This window comes from Rhineura floridana, chromosome 4, assembly GCF_030035675.1.
Source record: "Rhineura floridana isolate rRhiFlo1 chromosome 4, rRhiFlo1.hap2, whole genome shotgun sequence".
Taxonomy (NCBI): Eukaryota; Metazoa; Chordata; class Lepidosauria; order Squamata; family Rhineuridae; genus Rhineura; species Rhineura floridana.
Window position 1 is genome coordinate 20,268,808 of NC_084483.1, and position 18,121 is coordinate 20,286,928.

Below are 18,121 nucleotides of genomic sequence, written 5' to 3' on the forward strand. Positions count from 1 at the left end.
CCAGTACTTCCAAAACATATTACTCTACGTTCCATTGAAAGAAAAGACACTGATCTCTAGGGAAAATGTGTGCAATTGTTGTATTAGTTCTGCCTGTGTCATTTCTAGAATAGGTCACTGATGACATTTCTAGCCTGACACTTTCATAGAGGCTTGAGCATCTATGCAGATACAAGGCTATATAGCTCTAGCAGTTTGGAGAACATCTATGGAAAATATGAATGGGTGATCCAGATGGGTCAATATGTTGGCAGAAAAATTACAAAGAGTCTTGTAGCAACTTAAAGGCTAATACATTTCTTGTGGTTTAAGCTTTATTGGATCAGATACATGAAGCACTATCCTCGCTTGGCAGATGGCAGAACCAATTATCTAGGGAGGTTCTTCCTCATTGAAGATTTTCAGGCAGAGGGTGGACAGCCCCCTTGGGGTTGCTCTAGCTCTGGATTGCCAGATTAATGGATAGGGTTGGTGTTAATGTATTTATTTTTATTTATTTATAAATATATTTGTATACTGCTATTTCATTTTTTAAAAAATCATTACAACAAATAAAAAACCACATAGTAACAAAATATTAAAAATACAGTAAAAACAAAGGTCAAACAATGGCCTACAGGACCTGCTCATGCTCTCTCTCTCTCGCTCTCGCTCTCTCACACACACACTTATTGGTGAGGCCGAGGGGAAATGCTATACAAACTGAGGGCAGAAGGTCCAGCAATTCAAGAGACACCTTTGGATGCATGCATTTACCCTGGTGATGGCTGATGTTAAATATTGCCCACCATGTGCTTAGTGAGTATCTCTGACCCAGAAATAGCTCAAGACATGTTGGTACAGGAAGCAGAAAATCCAGGTAGCACTTCTATTGTTAAACATGTAATAATGGATTGACCAATCATTTACTGCTCTAAAATCTAAAATCTGCTACGCACACTAGGCTACCTCACTCTGGCCCTATTCAGATTAATAGATAGATAAGGCTGTGCTCCATACTTGGCCAAGGCCTGAGATGAACTGGCCTCTTTGGAGATATTTGGACCTTAGCAGAGTTGGGTTGATATAGTCCTGGATCGCTAGGAGTTGGGAACAGCAGCCCAGAGTGATCTGGGGCTATCAGGGGGCAGGGCATAGGGCAGGAAGAAGAAGCCATCATGGGCAGAAAGGAGAAGGCCTGACAGGAAAGGCACTCTTTGTGGGAGAAGATAGGTGGCTGCCTTTTCCACCTAGTCTCTCCATCTTCTTGCCAGGCCCCACACACCAAATCTCTTTCACAAGGGAAGCCTCTCACAAAGGAACAGCACCCTGCAGTAGGGGATCCTCTTGCTTATCAGCTGATAAGAAGAAGGATTAATTCTGTGTGGTACTAGTTGCTGCTCATTCATGGGGGACTTCCCTGCATGCAAAGGGGCTACTCACGAAGCTCAGGATGGAATTGTCCTGCTTACAGCTGATAAGCATAACAATTCCATCCTGTGCTGGTTGCAAATACCTGTTCTCAGTCAGGAGAAGGACATAGTGTCCTACTTCCCCTTCCCTACCATTTTTTTAATTTTAAAAAACCTTAGCCCCATCCCCCAATATCTTCAGGGATGGATCTAGGGTGGAGTGGGTGGTCCCATCTTCGGGATTGGCCCTTCTCAGGGCCCATAGATCGTGGCCATGAGGCAGATAGGGATAGATGAGAGGAAGGTACAGGGTTCTAGATCTCTCGGGATTTGGAAGCCCTTATGAGTACAGCAGGCTCCCCACTGCAAATTTTCTTCTTCAACCTCTGGAGGGTGGCAGAGGCATGATGGACAGGGTGAAGCCAGTATACATGTCTCAGTTCTCCCATCAAATGATTCAAATTTAGCTCTTTTACAGACTTCTGCAAAGGGATGTGGTTCATCAGAAAACATGTTATGGTAGTAATAGGAATCTTTTTTTTTAGCACTCTCAGCAAAGCATCAATTGTTTCATTACCATATTGCATTGATTTCATCTGTTCATCTAAAACTGTTCCTTGATGAACTAGGTTTGCTGTAGAGATATATCTCTGAATGAAAATTGTGTCAATATTTCTCACCTAACGCATTTTTGCTTGTTAGTTAGCTTACAATGAATTAATTGTTTTCTTGTAACCTTTCACAATGGCTCTTCTTTTTCTCTTTCAAATCCCAAAACATGTTCTGGTACAATGTAATTTATCAAAGTACAATATTGGATATCTTAAAAAGTGCATCTAAATATATGTTTGAATAAATAGGAAGGCTGTGAACCCCAGGTTAAGATATGTGGATGCATGTAAACAATGAATATGTACACCAGAAAACAATGAATAACCTTGTTTGGCAATGGAAGTTCTGCTGTTTCTTTAGTGGATACATAAAAATGTGCAACGTAAACCTACTCAAGAATGTATTCTGAAAATATTATAGATCATGTGAATTAATAGTACTAAAGAAATCATGCATAATCTGAAGCTCCATGTGTGCAGTGGCTTCCCATTCCCTTTTGTGATGATGGGCAACGATGCCTACTTGTGCATTGAACATTCTCCCATGCATCAAAAAAGGGGGGGAGCATTTGCATACATTGAGCTCTGTGCATGCATTTGTGCCATTGAAATGCTACTATTGGAGATTCATAGTGTGCAATAAAGGGTCTCGCAAGAGAAGAACACAAAGTCACTATAAGTTTCAGAAAATGTATACTGACCAGCAAGAGCTGTGTTTGCAATTATTGCTTTGGGTTTTGTTTGCTTGTTTGTTTACAGATGGAAAGTATAAAAAACTTTTTAAACTGGTAACCTTAAAACAAACCAAAGGATAACACGGGGCTAATTCTAACCTCAGATATATGCATGAACATTAGAGCTTTAATGGCAACAGTTCATATTCCACAAAGGACCACAGGAAAACTCTCTAACAATAACCCAGAAGACCTCGAATACAAAAGCTTCCATTCTCTTTTATGAAAGAAACAGTATTGCATATGCATGAGTATTTCTAATTACATGCACAAAACACTCATGGAAAACAAGAGGAAGCCTTTGTATGCAGGGAGATCATTGAGTTAAATGGCTGTGGACTGAATCTAAAGACAGTCCATGAAAGACGTCCTTTGGGATCAACCTAATTTGACCTGAAACCATGAATCCTAAAACAAAACAACTAATGAGCATGTGGACATGCATATCTGAGAGCAGAATTTGCTTCTGCTCTTACGGCCTTTAATCAGCTTCTAGTGCTACTTTCCTGTGTGAAAGCAGTGATCCCCCCTTCCCGCACATGGAGATATTAATCCCCATCAGTTTCATGCATCTCCATCAAGTTTAGGAGGACTGGCCTCCAGATGGGCATTGCGATGCATCAGCTGTGCTGATCTCCCTTGCTGGTTGAGGCTGTATATGCTTAAATATATAAACTAAACTAACCTACATTAGATATAGTATATATGGAATGTGTAATAACACATCAACATATGTTATATATTTATATATACACACCCAATTGTATATAAGAGTAAGAATATATTGCATATATATATATATATGTATTTCTAATACACATGCACATGTATTTATGATAAAAGCAAAGATCACATTTACATCTTAGATGATCATCAAAATGCTAAATGAAGAGGATCTTCATTTAAGAAAATGTATAGATGCCATAGTTTGGATGTAACTTTCCCCTTCTCTGTTTGAACATTAAATGTCCTATATAGCAGCAAAATTACTAAATGGGTGTACATATTTTCATAACCTGAACTGAAAGATAACTCTAAGGAGTGATAGCACTTTTTGATTTATTATTATTATTATTATTATTTGTATATACAACATATATATGTGTGTGTGTGAGAGAGAGAGACATTAAATTTGATGGATTTTATTTTATTTGCATCAGAGTAGAAAATGAGGAAACAATTGAATACCTTTTGTGGTATTCCTGATGCAAAATAACATTAATTTATTACAATTAATTTCTTTTTAAAGTGGAGTCATGGTGTTGTTTACAAGCAGTGAACATTGTTAAACTATAAAGCCTTGTGCTGACATTTTATAATTTGGGTAAAATAAAAAGATGTTGTAAAGTGGCAGACCCCATTATCATTGAATATCAGAAGCTATGTGGCATTGCAACCACTCCTTAAGAAACTTCTTGGGACCCAGAAGATTGCGGTTAACAAGTACAAAGATTTCCTTTGGGGGAAAGGTATTAAGAGAGAGAGGTGGTGGTCCAACTTGAGGCACTCTTGAATTGAAATGGATTACCTGGACACATTTCAATCTATGTTTTGGCAGTGAAATAGCCTTGGTCACCCTAATGCAGGGTTAGCCAATGTGGTGCCCTCCAGATGTTGTTGGGCTAGCCTACAACTCCCATCAGTCCCAGCCAGCATGGCCAAGAATCAAGGATGATGGGGTTGTCCAACAATATCTGGATGGCAACAAGTTAGCTACCCCTGCATTAGGGTGATCTCTGTTGGGAGAGAGATAGGGCAAGAATGGTCCTCTTGATTCTTCTTGATCTCTCATCAGCATTTGCTGTCTTTGATCATGATATGTTGCTGAACCAACACAGTGGGATGGGTATAGGGGGCACAGTGATATGGTAGCTTCACTCCTACCTGCAGGATTGGTTCCAAAGGGTGGCAATGGGGATGTTTCTGTTTAACCTTATGGTACTTGCACTATGAAGTTCTACAGGGCTCCACCTTATCCTCCATGTTTTTTAATAACTGTATGAAGCTACTGTAGGGAAGTCATCAAAGTGAATTGAGCAAAGGGTAATCAGTATGCTGATGATACTCAGCTCTATTTCTCATTGTCATCTGAGTTAGGTGACATGAACTGGTGCCTGGATTCAGTAATGGACTGGATGAGAGCCAATAAACTGAAGCAGAATCCTGACAAGACAAAGGTTCTGTGGGTAGATGGTTCCTGGGTCCAGGGAATATGTGTTCAACCTGTTCTAGAGTGGGTTGAATGTCCCCCTGAGAGGTGCTCCTAGATTCAGCTTTGTCACTAGAGCCCCAGGTGGCCATGACTGCAATAAAAGCCTTTTACCAGCTTTTGCTGGTTTACCAGTTTTGGCTGTTCCTGGGCAGGGATAATTTGGCCACAGTGATCCTTGCTTTGGTAATCTCCCAGCTGGGTAACTATAACGTAATATATGTGGAGCTGCCCTTGATGATCACTCAGAAGCTTCAGCTAGTGTACAATATGAATTTTAACAGGTACAGCCTGGTCTGTTCATATTAACAACAGTCTTAAAAGAATTACACTGGCTGCCTATTCACTTTGTGATCAATTAAAGGTCCTGTTACTTACCTTTAAAGCAGATGTAGGAAACTTTTGGCCCTCCAGCTATTGCTGAACTACAGCTTCCATCAGGCTAAGAAAGCATAGCTAATGGCCAGGGATGGTGGGAGTTTTAGTTGAGCAACATCTGGAAGGCCAGAGGTTCCCCCTCATGCTTTAAAGCCCTAAATGCCTTGGAACCGAAATATCTGAAGGAGCACCTCTTCTCATACCAGCCTGTATGTGTTTTGAGGTCTTTGGCTAAAACTCTTTTTCAGGTTTCTTCTGATAAGAAGTGTGTTAGTAAGAACAAAAAGAGAGAGCTATTTTGGTGGTGGTCCCATGTTATTTTTTAAAAATCAGCACCAAGTTAAAAAAAATCACAGGCATTTTAGTCTGCTTAATACCTTAGTCTGCTGTATGTTTTTAGCTGCTATCTCATAACATTATTGTTAATGTTATTGGGGAGAGGAAGTTGTATATTTTAAGTTTTTGATGGTATAAATAATTTGTTCACTGCCTTGGGTTCTATTGGATAATAGGTATTAAACTTTTTTTAAAAAAGGGATAGCTGAAATGGAAGACTGAAACTGATTTCTAGCTGTATTGTTACTTGTTTATTAATAAGCCTATATCCTGCCCTTCCAGTAAAATTCTTCAGGGCAATTCATCCAAAAAGTCAACATCAAAAGCAGCCAACATTATGAAACAGAATAAAATAAGCATGAAAATTAAAAGCCACAGATGAAGGCAGAATGAAATCATTAATGCAGTTCTTCAAAAGCTCTGGGAAAATAAAAAGGGGGATGGGCTGTAGCTCAGTGTCAGAGCATTTGCTTTGCATGGAAAAGGTCCAGGTTCAATCCCTGGCTTCTTCGGGTAGAGCTGGGAGAGACCCCTGTCTGAAACCCCGGAGAGCCACTGCCAGTCAGTGTAGACAATACTGAGCTAGATGGACCGTGGATTCAGTATAAGGCAGCTTCCTATATTCCTAAATGGGGTTTTGCCGAGTACTGAAGACTCGGCAGAGTCCCATGAAAGCTTCTCTAGGGAGAACATTAAAAAGGCAGAATGCCAGCACTGAGGAGGCCCTTACACTGTACCTGCCTCAACTCATGGCAGATGCACCTGGACTCTGTGGGAAGGTTGATATAGAGGCAATGAACCTTCATGTACTCTGATCGCAAACTGTGAATGACTTTAAAACTCAATAGCAACATTTTGAATTGTGCCTGCAAACAGACCATGAACCAGCACAATTTAAAGACTGGAAAATAAGATCCCAGTCTTCAAAGGCAGTCCCGGTACAACACATTACAATAGTCTAACCTGAAGGCTGCCACAGCATGGATAACTGTAGCAAGGCTATCCTTGTAGAGAATGTGTTGCCATTGGTGCTTGGTCAAAAACTGGTGAAAGGCATTCTATGCCACAGAAGCCCCTTGGCCCTCTGAAGCTGGTCCTTCAGAAAGAATGTAATCCTGGTCAAGACGGACACCACCATTCAAGGCAGGACAACAGCCAACCCACAGCATATAGCTGATATAGACAGCTAAACCCACAGATGCTTTCCGTAATTGCTTCATGTATCCTGGGAATGAATTCTAGCTCATTTTAGGTCATCTAAAAGACCCATTTTCAAACAAGGTGTTTCAAGCATAGAAAACAATGGCAAGCCTATCCCATTGTCTAGGTTGCTTTTTTCCATAATACTTTTGAAATACAATTGTAGGCATTGCTTATGTGTTTGCCATGCATGACCGCATAACATTGGACCTGTAATATACATCCACTTATGGGACTTTCCACACCTTATATGACATGCTGACAGTGAATCTGAGTTTGAAGTCATATGTATGTGCAGAAAGAGCTGCAGCCATCTAGTATTATATACGTATTATATACGTGATTTCAGGCACACTGATCCAAAGAAGGCTCTTCATTAGGGCAAAGTAGGGCAGTGCCTTGCCTGCCAGAGCCACACTCTCTCTGCTATCCCCCAGCCCGCCCACCCATCACCATGTACACATCAGAAGCTACTTGCATTTGCTTGCACTCCATTCTGATCTGCCTCTCCTGCCTGCTGCGCACACATCTGGGATCTGTCTCTTCCTAGGTCCTTCTCTCTCCTTGTCTACAATCAAATGTACGTGTGGTAAGGAGCTGCAACCATCCACGGCAAGCAAACCTGTTGCATATATATGATTTCAGGCACACTGATCTCATCCACACAATACATTTTTAGTTGTCAGCTTACAGCATGTGGGTAGAAATACACTGTCACTAAGATCTTCTCCAGTGTCATGACTAGCGATGGGCCAATCTGTCAATTTCTGTCTTCCATTTCTCCAGCCCAGTTCTCCATATTTTGCATTGCTTTGTGTTTGTGATGAAACTATAATTAGCATTTTTGTGCACATTTCCCTCAATATACAACTTTTAAAAAGCAATTTCCCCTAATGTATTGCTTTTTCTATTTTATTTTTAAAAATGTATGCATTTTATTCACACTTTCCCTGAATATACACATTTTAGTGCATAATATTTGGTTGGAGAACTGCATTGCAAAATTCGAAGGAGTGCAAATTTCAAAGGTCAGCTGTGTTTCAGTTCACATATTGTGTCAGAAAGTGTGACTTAGGTAGTTCTGCATTAAAATGCAACTGAATCAAATGTCTCCCCCATCCCTAGTCATGACATCAGGCTGTACATGTCCCTACTTCTGCTAGCATAAGCCAAGTCATAGAATCATAGAATAGTAGAGTTGGAAGGGGCCTATAAGGCCATCAAGTTCAACCCCCTGCTCGATGCAGGAAGTGTTTGAAACAGGACTGGAGAACTGCAGCATTTCATGATGTCATAACACAAAGTGATGTTATGGAAAAGGAGAACCATAGAGACTGACAAAAAGACTAGAGGCACAGTGTTAACGTCGAGTAAAGCTTAAAACCCACTGTTGGCCATGATCATCTATAATAATAATAATAATAAATTTTATTTCTGAGTCGCCTATCTGGCCAGGTCAGCGGCCACTCTAGGCGACATACAAATTAGAATAAAATACTACATATAAAATACAACATGGTAACCAGCTTCAATCTAAAATTAATCTAAAACCATCCACAGCTGTAGCAAGATAAAATTAATCTACTCCCGGGATCTTGTAGGCCTGCCTGAATAGCCAGGTTTTCAAGGCTTGACGGAAACTTGGCAGGGAGGGGGCATGGCGAAGATCATAGGGCAACAAATTCCAGAGGGTGGGGGCCACAATCAAAAAAGCCCTCTCTCTGGTCCGCACCAGCCTAGCTAACTGGTGGGACCGAGAGAAGGTCTTGAGTGGCTGATCTTGTCAGGCGGCATGTTTGGTGATGCTGGAGGCGCTCCTTTAGATAACCTGGGCCAAAACCGTATAGGGCTTTAAAGGTTAATACCAACACCTTGAATTGGGCCCGGTAAACAACTGGTAACCAGTGTAGATCTTCTAGCACCGGAGTGATGTGATCACGGCGACAGCTGTTCTTAATCAAACGTGCCACCGCATTCTGTACCAGCTGTAATTTCCGGACCGTTTTCAAGGGTAACCTTAGTAGTCTAAGCGAGAGGAGACCAGGGCATGTACCACCCGTGGGAGAAGATGGACAGGAAGGTAGGGTCGCAGCCTCTGTATTAGATGAAGTTGATACCAAGCTGCCCGGCTCACTGCCAAAACCTGAGCCTCCATGGACAGCTGGGAGTCAAGAATGACCCCGAGGCTACGGACCTGGTCATTCAAGGGCAATTTCACCCCATCAAGCACCAGGTCTATATCTCCTAACCTTCTCTTGTCACCCACAAGCAGCACCTCGGTCTTGTCAGGATTTAGCTTCAGCCTATTTCCTCCCATCCATTCACTTACGGACTTCAGGCACTTGGAAATGGTATCCACAGCCACCTCTGGCGAGGACTTGAACGAGAGATAGAGCTGGGTGTCATCCGCATATTGGTGACACTGCAGCCCAAATCTCCTGATGATGGCTCCCAATGGCTTTACATAGATGTTAAACAGCATGGGGGAGAGAATAGAACCCTGTGGCACACCACAATTGAGAGGCCAAGGGTCTGAAACCTCATCCCCCAATGCCACCCGCTGATGCCTGTCTGACAGATAGGAACGGAACCACCGTAAAACAGTGCCTCCTATTCCCATTCCCTCCAGGTGATCCAAAAGGATACCGTGGTCAATGGTATCAAAAGCCGGTGAGAGATCCAGGAGAGATCCAGGAGAAATCCATGCTATGTTCAACTCTTGGGGATCCAAGGAGGGCTTTTTCAGGATGGGTTTTATTACCGCCTCCTTGAGGGCTGATGGCACTGCTCCCTCTTCCAAGGAAGCATTCACCACTGCCATGATCCCTTCACTCAGTCTCTCTTTACAGCTCATAATGAGCCATGAGGGGCAAGGATCCACCAAACAAGTGGTCGGCCTTACAGTAGAGAGCACTTTGTCCACTTCCTCAGAGGGAAGAGGCTGAATCCAATCCCACCGGACCGGAAAGCAACTGGCCAACTCTGGCCCACTTCCTGTATCCACGGCATACGGAATCGTGCTCTTCAGGCGATCGATTTTATCGGCAAAGTGTTTTGCAAATGCGTCACAGGAGGCTTTAGAGTGTTCCATGGGTTCCTGCGCAACTGGACCGACCAGGCTGCGGACCACTTGGAACAACCTCCTGGGACAACACTCTGCAGACGCAATATAGGCAGCAAAGAAATCCCTCTTTGTTGCCTTTGTTGCCACCTGGTAGGCCGCTATTGCTGCTCTAACCAGTGTCCGATCGTCTTCGGAGCGAGATTTCCACCACCGGCGCTCTAGTCGTCTCACCTCCTGTCTCAGACCCCGCAACCGTGTATACCAGGGTGCAATCTGAGTTCTATTCAGGGGGAGAGGACGTTTCGGAGCCACCCGGTCTATTGCCCCGGTGACCTTCCTATTCCACTCCGTCACCAGGGTGTCGACCGGGCGACCTTCAGGCAACTCCAAATCCCCCAGCGCATTCAGGAATCCCTTAGGCTCCATCATGCGTCTTGGGCGGACCATCCTAGTAGGTCCCTGTCCCCTGCGGAGGGTGTGCGGCATTGAGAAGTCCATGTTTACCAGATAGTGATCTGACCATGACACGGGGTTAAAAGAAACAGCCCCCATTACTATGGATGTAAAGTGGTGTCACACTATTTCATGGCATCTCTGTGGTGAAAACCTTACATACTTTTCATTAGACGTTTGAGTGGAAAAGCAATTTAATTTTAGAAGGGATGCACCAATAAGGGCAGTGGTGGTGGGACGGTCTCACTCTCCCCCCCCCCAGTATCTCTTGCAATATGTAGTTCACCTTAAGGTATGAATGTAACAAACACATGTTAGACCTGTCAGAGAGTCAGGAGAGTCTGCACATGGTTAAATATTGGAATTGCTACTACAAGATGTGGTGACTCGTATGAGCAACATGGATGGCATAAATATTCACAGAGGACAAGGCTATCAATGACTACTAGCAATGATGGCTATTTGCTGTCTATTTGCTGGGGAACAACAGAGGAGAGGGCTATTGTCCTCAGGTCCTGTTCCTGAGCTTCTCAAAGGCATCTGATTGGCCACTCTGGGAAACAGGGTGCTGGTCTAGATAGGCCTTTGCTTGGATCCAGCAGGTCTCTTCCTATGTTCCTATGATTAACTGTGACTCCTGGTCAAGAGTACACAGCCACAAATGCAGGTTTGCTGCTGTGCAGTGCATAAACCAGTCCTGCATTGGCCCTGTTTTGGAGCACAGTACATACGGGAAAAAGAATCTGAAACCACTTTGGAAATTTAAGAGTTTTCTGTCAGAAATCATAATATTTACAAATAAAATGTAAAAGAGTGCTGACAGGTTCTTTATGCAGAGTCTTCTTATTTCCACTGAAGACACTGCTCACGTATATTTTGGTGTAAATATGACAGACAATTCTGTCTAAGCAGTAGAAAAAATTCAACAGGCAGCTTCACCAAGGTTCAGGTTAGCACATGTTCATGTTGCCTAATGGGGCCCACTTATCACTCAGGAATGGCACAAGGAGCAGTCCCAGTAATCCTCAGTGCTACATAATTCTTGTAAGATTTGGGAAGGATTAGAATACTGGCAAAATGAGGAGGAACAAAATCAAATGGGCAAACCAAGCACTATGGAACAAATAGCCCTAAAAATGAATGGCCTGATTTTGCAAAAATGTTAATCATAAGTCCAGTAACACTGCATCTGCTATGAGCAGTGTTTCAGAATTTCTCACCGAGTGAATTAATTCGTATATGAACTCCTTGAAAAGCTTTGCATGGATAAAATCCATATACATCAACATTAATTAGAGTTTTGCCAATGACTTTCCTGGGCTGTGTGCATGTCTGTATTTGCTCAGACATGCAAACAGAGCATCCAGCTCGCATTGTGCTTTGTTGCAGAAGACTGATGGTGTCCTTAGAAGAGAATGTGCTTGTTCCACTGCATCCCTTGCACTCATCATCTTCAGTGGAGTCCAGATGGGTATCTTGATGCACATCCAGATGAACTACACTTTTGGCTCTCCCTTAGTGGATTGGGGCAACTTGGTTTGAAACCAAACTCCTCTAAAAGTACTAGGCGTAAATTCCAAATGACTAGTTTAGACCTGGAAAGTAAATAAACCCAGTTGTTATTGGTTTGATTAATATCTTATATTCCGTGGTGCGGCTGTCTTCTCCTGTCTTGTCATTCTTGTCAATTCTTGTCATTGAGGTTGACGTGAGACATAATTGTGCAAAGGGGAGCCTACATGTGTTAGCATCGTGGGATGGGTAATTGGGTCTGTTCTGAAGCTTTTCAGCAGCAGGCCACACCGCAGTAGGTAATTTATGAATCACCTTTAAGATCTCAGAAATGTAACAATGTCATGCAGTATTTTGCTGTTAACATACAAAGCCAGCTTCATACCAAGCAACAAAACCCACTATTTTTATTGTTCCATCAGAAGATGGAAAGGAGAGAAAAATAACTCAAGCAAAGTATATCCTTTAGGCTACAGTCCTCAAACCTACTCAAACTGGAATAGTTCCACTGACCTTACTAGCGATAACATTATGGAGCAAAAAGCCTGGAGGATCACAACATTAGTGACTGTGAGCTGGACAAACTTGGTGTTTAGAGGGGCTTATTAACAGCTGTTGTCTCCCACCTTCTTGTTGATCCTCTCAGTCATGGTCTCTACAATCATAGCAGTTTCTTCACACGTCTGAATTTTGTCATCTGAGAATTTCTTAATGGATTCCACCACTTCTACCTTCTCATAACTCATGGTACTTGGTAGATTCAGTTTCTTGAAAGTAAGACCACCTTGTCTGTCATACTCCTTGCCTACATACACACCTGCTTCAGTTCAGTCACCCAGACCAGGTGTGGTCTCTGGTCCAGGTTCCACAATGCCTGGCTGTCTTGTCGGCTCTTCATCCTTTTCTTCAAGCTTTCCCCACTGTTCAAAAATATCTTCCTTCACTTTGACTTCTGGTTTATATTCATATTTTATGTCTTCTGGCACCCCGGACCCCTTTTGAGTTTCTTGGGCTTCGAGTTCACATTTGTTACTTTCAAGAGGTTCAGGTAACTCGATATTGGTTCTACACTGCCACCGCTTGGCATCTTTCCTTCACTGCCAGAAATGGTGTTCACACCTCCAGAAGTAACGGATAAAGAGTGGAAGCAGGGGTCATAGTAGCTTCCCTCTCTGCAGTGACAAGTACATAATGCCCTTTAGTAGAGATGTCAGTTTGGGGTTCTGGTCTCTGGTAGTGTCTGATCCTCTCTCTCATTGTATTGCATAGTTTATCAAAAGCTTTGCTTATCTGTGTGCTATCAGGCACGTCCTCTGCAGCTATCTCTTGCTTAGTAATATCTACTTCATCTTACCCATGTTCACTTGTTATCATTAAACCTTCATGCTTGAAATCTAGCTGATGTTCATCAAGATCTTCCATAGGCCAGTCACATTTTTTCTGATGAGGCACCACTGGTGAGGTCTTTAGGTGTGATCTCCTTCCTCCTAGACATTTTCTTTGGCAGACTTCTTTGTCTGCTCTTTGCAGTAGCTTTGTCTTGCACAACTAATGTAATGTCTGCAGAAAAGAAAAAAAGAGAAAAACAAACACAATTTAATATGTGGCCAATAGAGTTGTTGTTGGTACTAATTTATTAGTTGCTTTCTACAACTGTCTCAAGGCAATGTACAAGAAAAACAGCTTAAAAAGTTAAAAACATGGAAAACAACAGCAGACACCCATGGCAAAGACCCATTCATCCAGCTGGGAAAGTCCGTGGGAACAAAAATGTCTTCAGTTTTTTCTAGAAAGTGCAGATGGGGTGCCTGTCATATATCAACAGGAATGGTTATTCCACAGAACAGGGGCAGCCACACTGAAAGCCCTGCTCTGAGCTACTGTGAAGCAGGCTTCCGAACCCTTTGGAACTGCAGGAGAAACTCTCCTGCAGACCACAGTGAATTACTGGGGATATACAGGGTAAGGGCAGTCAAGAGACTGTTCCTAAGCTGAACAGGGCCTTATATGTTAGTACCAAACTTGAACTTGGCCCAATAGCATATTGGCAGCCAATGGAAATCCTGAAAGCAATCAGGTGCCATGGCCGGTGGAATTTTACCCCCACAAGCAACCTAGCCATTGTGTTCTGCACCAGCTGCAGCAATAAAACCATGAGATTACCAATGCCAGGACAACTGTGGTCAAGCTGTTCCTATCCAGGAACAGCCATAACTGTCTTATCAACCAAAGCTGGTAAAAGCCACACATAGCCACCGAGGATACCCACACCTACAGTGACAGTGACTGGATTGAGGAGCACTCCCAAACAATGTACCTGCTCCCTCAGGGTAAGTGCAATCCCATCCAAGGCAGGCAACTTACCAGCTTCCCAGACCTGGGAACCACTCACCCACAGAGCCTCCATCTTGCCAGGATTCAGACTCAGTCTATTAGCCCTCATCTAGCCCACCACTGCATCCAGATACTGGTCCAGGGCCTTCTTAGCCATTCCTAATTCAGATGTTACAGTGAAATAGTCAATGGGAGATCTGTTAAGAGCAACAGGATCTCCCTTTCCTTTGTCCCTCTCCTGAAAGAGGTCACCCATCAGGGCGACCAAGGCAGATTCAGTCCCGAACCTGGGTCTGAACCCAGATTGGAATGGGTTTAGATATTCAGTTGCCTGCAGGAATGTCTGTAGCTGTATCATCACAACTCTCTCAACTACCCCCAGAAAGTGGGTATTTGCAACAGGATGGTGGTTGTTAAATACCATCAGGTCCAGGGTGGGTTTTTTCAGGTGTGGGTTCACTTTCAACTCCTTCAAGGCAGCAGACACCACCCCCTCACACAGTGATGCATTGACCACATCCTGAATCCACCCAGTCATACCCCTCTGGCTAGCTTTAATCAACCATGAATGACAAGGGTCAAGAGGGCATGTCATGGGTGCATACTCACAAGCACCCTCTCATCATCAGGCTGCAAAAACTGAAACTGATTCCACAAAGCATGGTTCAATGGGGCATTAGAAACCTCACTTGGAACTGCACCAATCATGGCATCTAGCTCGCTATGGAGATGAATGATTTTGCCTTCAAAGTGCCCAGCAAGCAACTCACACCAATATAGGTGTCAATAGGCTAGGACCATCCTGAGAAGTTCCCGCTGGGTGATTACTCGAAGATACCATGGAAGCAGTGAAGTAGGCCTCCTTCACTGATTTCACCAACAGTCAGTAGGGGTGATTATGTGTTCTAGCGTGTGATCAGTGATAATAATAATAATAATAATAAATTTTATTTCTAGGCCGCCTATCTGGCCGCACAAGCGGCCACTCTAGGCGGCGTACAAGATAAAGTAAAATACAACATACAAACTACATAAAAACCCAAGAACTACAATATAAAACGAAACCGAACCCACCCATAGCTAAAACCAATGGCACCCAAAAGAAAACAAAACCAAAACAAAAGACAAAACCCCAGGCCACCTCAGCCAGCCGGCTTATGTATCCCTCCAAAGAGGGACAGGTGATGGAAATTAGTCACAGCTGGGTACAGCGATCTTTGCAGTGGGATTTCTGCTACCTGTGCTTTAGCTGTTGTCTGACCTCTTTCATTACACATAGCTCCTCAGTATATCAGAAAGCCGAATATTCTCCACAGTGTCGGAGAGGGTGTTCAGGAGCAATGGTATCTATGGCCATCTGCATCTCACTGTTTCACAGTGAGATGAGAGCTTTGGCAAGATTGCCAGCTGTATCCACCAGAAAATCCCTCAGATCATTCAGAAAACCATTTGAATCCATAAATCTCTGGGGGGCAGTTCATCCTAATGGGTCTCCAATCGCTGCAGGGGGAAATTGGTACTGTTAACCCAAACTTCACTGGGATGTAGTCTGACCATGACAATGGGGTCACAGACACACACCGTTTCCAGACCACCAACCTCACCACCAGGGGCAAAAAAAAAAAAAAATTGAGGGTATGTCCCATACTATGGAATGGGCTGGTGAAAACTTAGGACAGCCCTATGGTTGCCATAGAGGTCATAAAGTCCTGAGCCAGACCAGTGAGAGCAGCCTCAGCATGGACCCTGAAGTCCTCCAGGACAGGTTCTCTCAGCAACAACAATTCTCCGTTCACTCATCATTTCTCTCTTTCAATCCCATTCATGCAGAGGCTTGCTCCTCTCCTTCAGTCTCTCTCTCTGTGTAAATATTTCTCTCTTGCTCCTGCTTGCTAGTTCATCTACTCTCAGCTTTGAATTCCTCCTTGCTGGGGGACCCTCTCTCTTGCTTCACACACCATATTTTTATCCCTTACTCAATTAGGCATCAGGGCTGCGTTGGCCTTCTTAATCCACCTATGCACTTTCTGGTCCTTTGATCCTTCCCAGGAATCACTGCTAAGCCACCCCCCAACTGCTGTTTTGTCACATGTACACATTTTTGCAAAGCAATTTCTCCTAACAGAATGCATTTTGGCATATTGTTTTCATGAATACATATGCATTTTTATGTACACTTTACCTTATTATATGCATTGTCTGTATACATTACTTAGCTGGGAAACTGCGTTTCAAAATTCAAAGGAGGACAAATTTCCAGGGATGGCTGTGTTTCTGTTAGGTTTGCCTTTCAATGCAAACTGAATCAAATTTCTCCCCCATCTCTAGCTGCAAGTCATTACCTCTCCCTCCTAGGGCTGGGGTCTGTGAGGATTTGTAACTCTGTGTAAATAGTGTCACAGGGGTTTCCTACAATGGCAGAATTCAACCTAGCAGAGAGGATAAAATTATAAGAAATATCCAGCAAAACAATACCTTAAAAAGAATGGACATTGTGCCAAGTCAAACAAAATAGGTAATATCTGTATAGTTATGGACATTTTGTGTCTCTACATAAGTAGAAACACTCAATCTTTTGTGTCTTGAATAAGTAATTTGTATTCTGTTGTAGTCAATTTAATTTGTTGCATTAAGATGAGTGCACTAAGAGTATTATGATATATTACTCTTACCAATATTCACTTTCCCAAGCACATTAGCAACTGTATAGCATTTTAGAATGATTAGGAATCGAGTGCATGTTTTCATCAATGCAATAACTGGTAGATTATGGCTGCAATCCTATGCATAATCATTTTGAGTAGATCTCATTGAACACAGAACTGCATTGTAAATCATGTAAAAGGAAATACATCTCTAATGTTTTTTTCTTCATTCTGTACTACAATAAAATATCAGTACAAAAATAGCCTCAAGAACTAAAAATGTGCCCGTTCCTCTTAGCACCATCCATGGGAGCAGATTTTAAATGGTTTTAAATGGAGCAGATTTTAAATGGTGGGACATAAAAGTAGAGATGTGAAAGCCCAGGAGAAAAAAGGGGGGAAATCAGGGGGGGAAATTTTTGGAAAAATTCAGGAAAAGGGGGGGGGGAGAACCCAGAGGATTCCCCTCCCAATTTTCCTGTTTTTTTCGAGGCCTTCACATCTCTACACAGAAGTAAGTGCACACCTTTAATTTTCAAAGGCTACTTTTCTACTGGTATGTTACTGTAATACAGAATGAAAAATTAATATTTCTTGCTAACAGTGAGTGATAGTGTTTGCATGTTATACTGCAAAAATAAGTACACTGGAAAATATGAAGCTGCCAGATGCCATGCCAGATCACTGATCCATCTTCCCAGGACTCTCTATTTTAGCTGGTTGTAGTTCTCTGAGGCCTCAGGCTGGAGTCTTTCTTAGCTGTCTGCCCAAGAATCTTTTATCAATACTGGGCTGGATTGACCAATGGTATAACTGCAGTATAAGGCAGCTTCATTATGCTCCAAGAAATATATATTGCTGCCATACATATTTTGCATCTTTATGTGATCAGCATGGATATACCTGCACATATGAATATTATTTGGCTTTTACAAGTTTACACCATCCTACCACCTAATGGTAGAGACCTACAAATCTGATTATGGTCTTCTTTATACCTACTTATTCCGATTAGGGACCCTGACCTTAAATGGTTTGTTTGACATAACTACTGCCATAGTGCCCTGAACTCCATTTTCAGACGCCAACACACCATGAAAAGCAGCCAACAATCACTTTTGTGTATTTTTTATTTATTTATTTTATTTTATTTAATTTATATACCGCCCTAAGCCCGAAGGCTCTCTGGGCAGTGTACAAAAGTATTGCATTTTGCTTTGAGTAATCTAGCTGGAGTGGCCACAGATGGTGAAG

At 42.6% G+C, this 18,121-nt stretch overlaps 1 protein-coding gene across 1 annotated transcript in view; it reads right to left on the reverse strand.

The window, feature by feature from the left end:
• Positions 1 to 12,493: 12,493 nt before the first annotated feature.
• Positions 12,494 to 18,121, reverse strand: part of BFSP1 (beaded filament structural protein 1) — a 55,524-nt gene continuing 49,896 nt past the window's right edge. Inside the window, 7 exon segments of the mRNA XM_061626048.1 lie at positions 12,494 to 12,717; positions 12,787 to 12,951; positions 12,954 to 13,059; positions 13,062 to 13,320; positions 13,322 to 13,448; positions 16,565 to 16,628; positions 16,630 to 16,651. Coding sequence (XP_061482032.1) covers positions 12,494 to 12,717; positions 12,787 to 12,951; positions 12,954 to 13,059; positions 13,062 to 13,320; positions 13,322 to 13,448; positions 16,565 to 16,628; positions 16,630 to 16,651 — 967 coding nt within the window.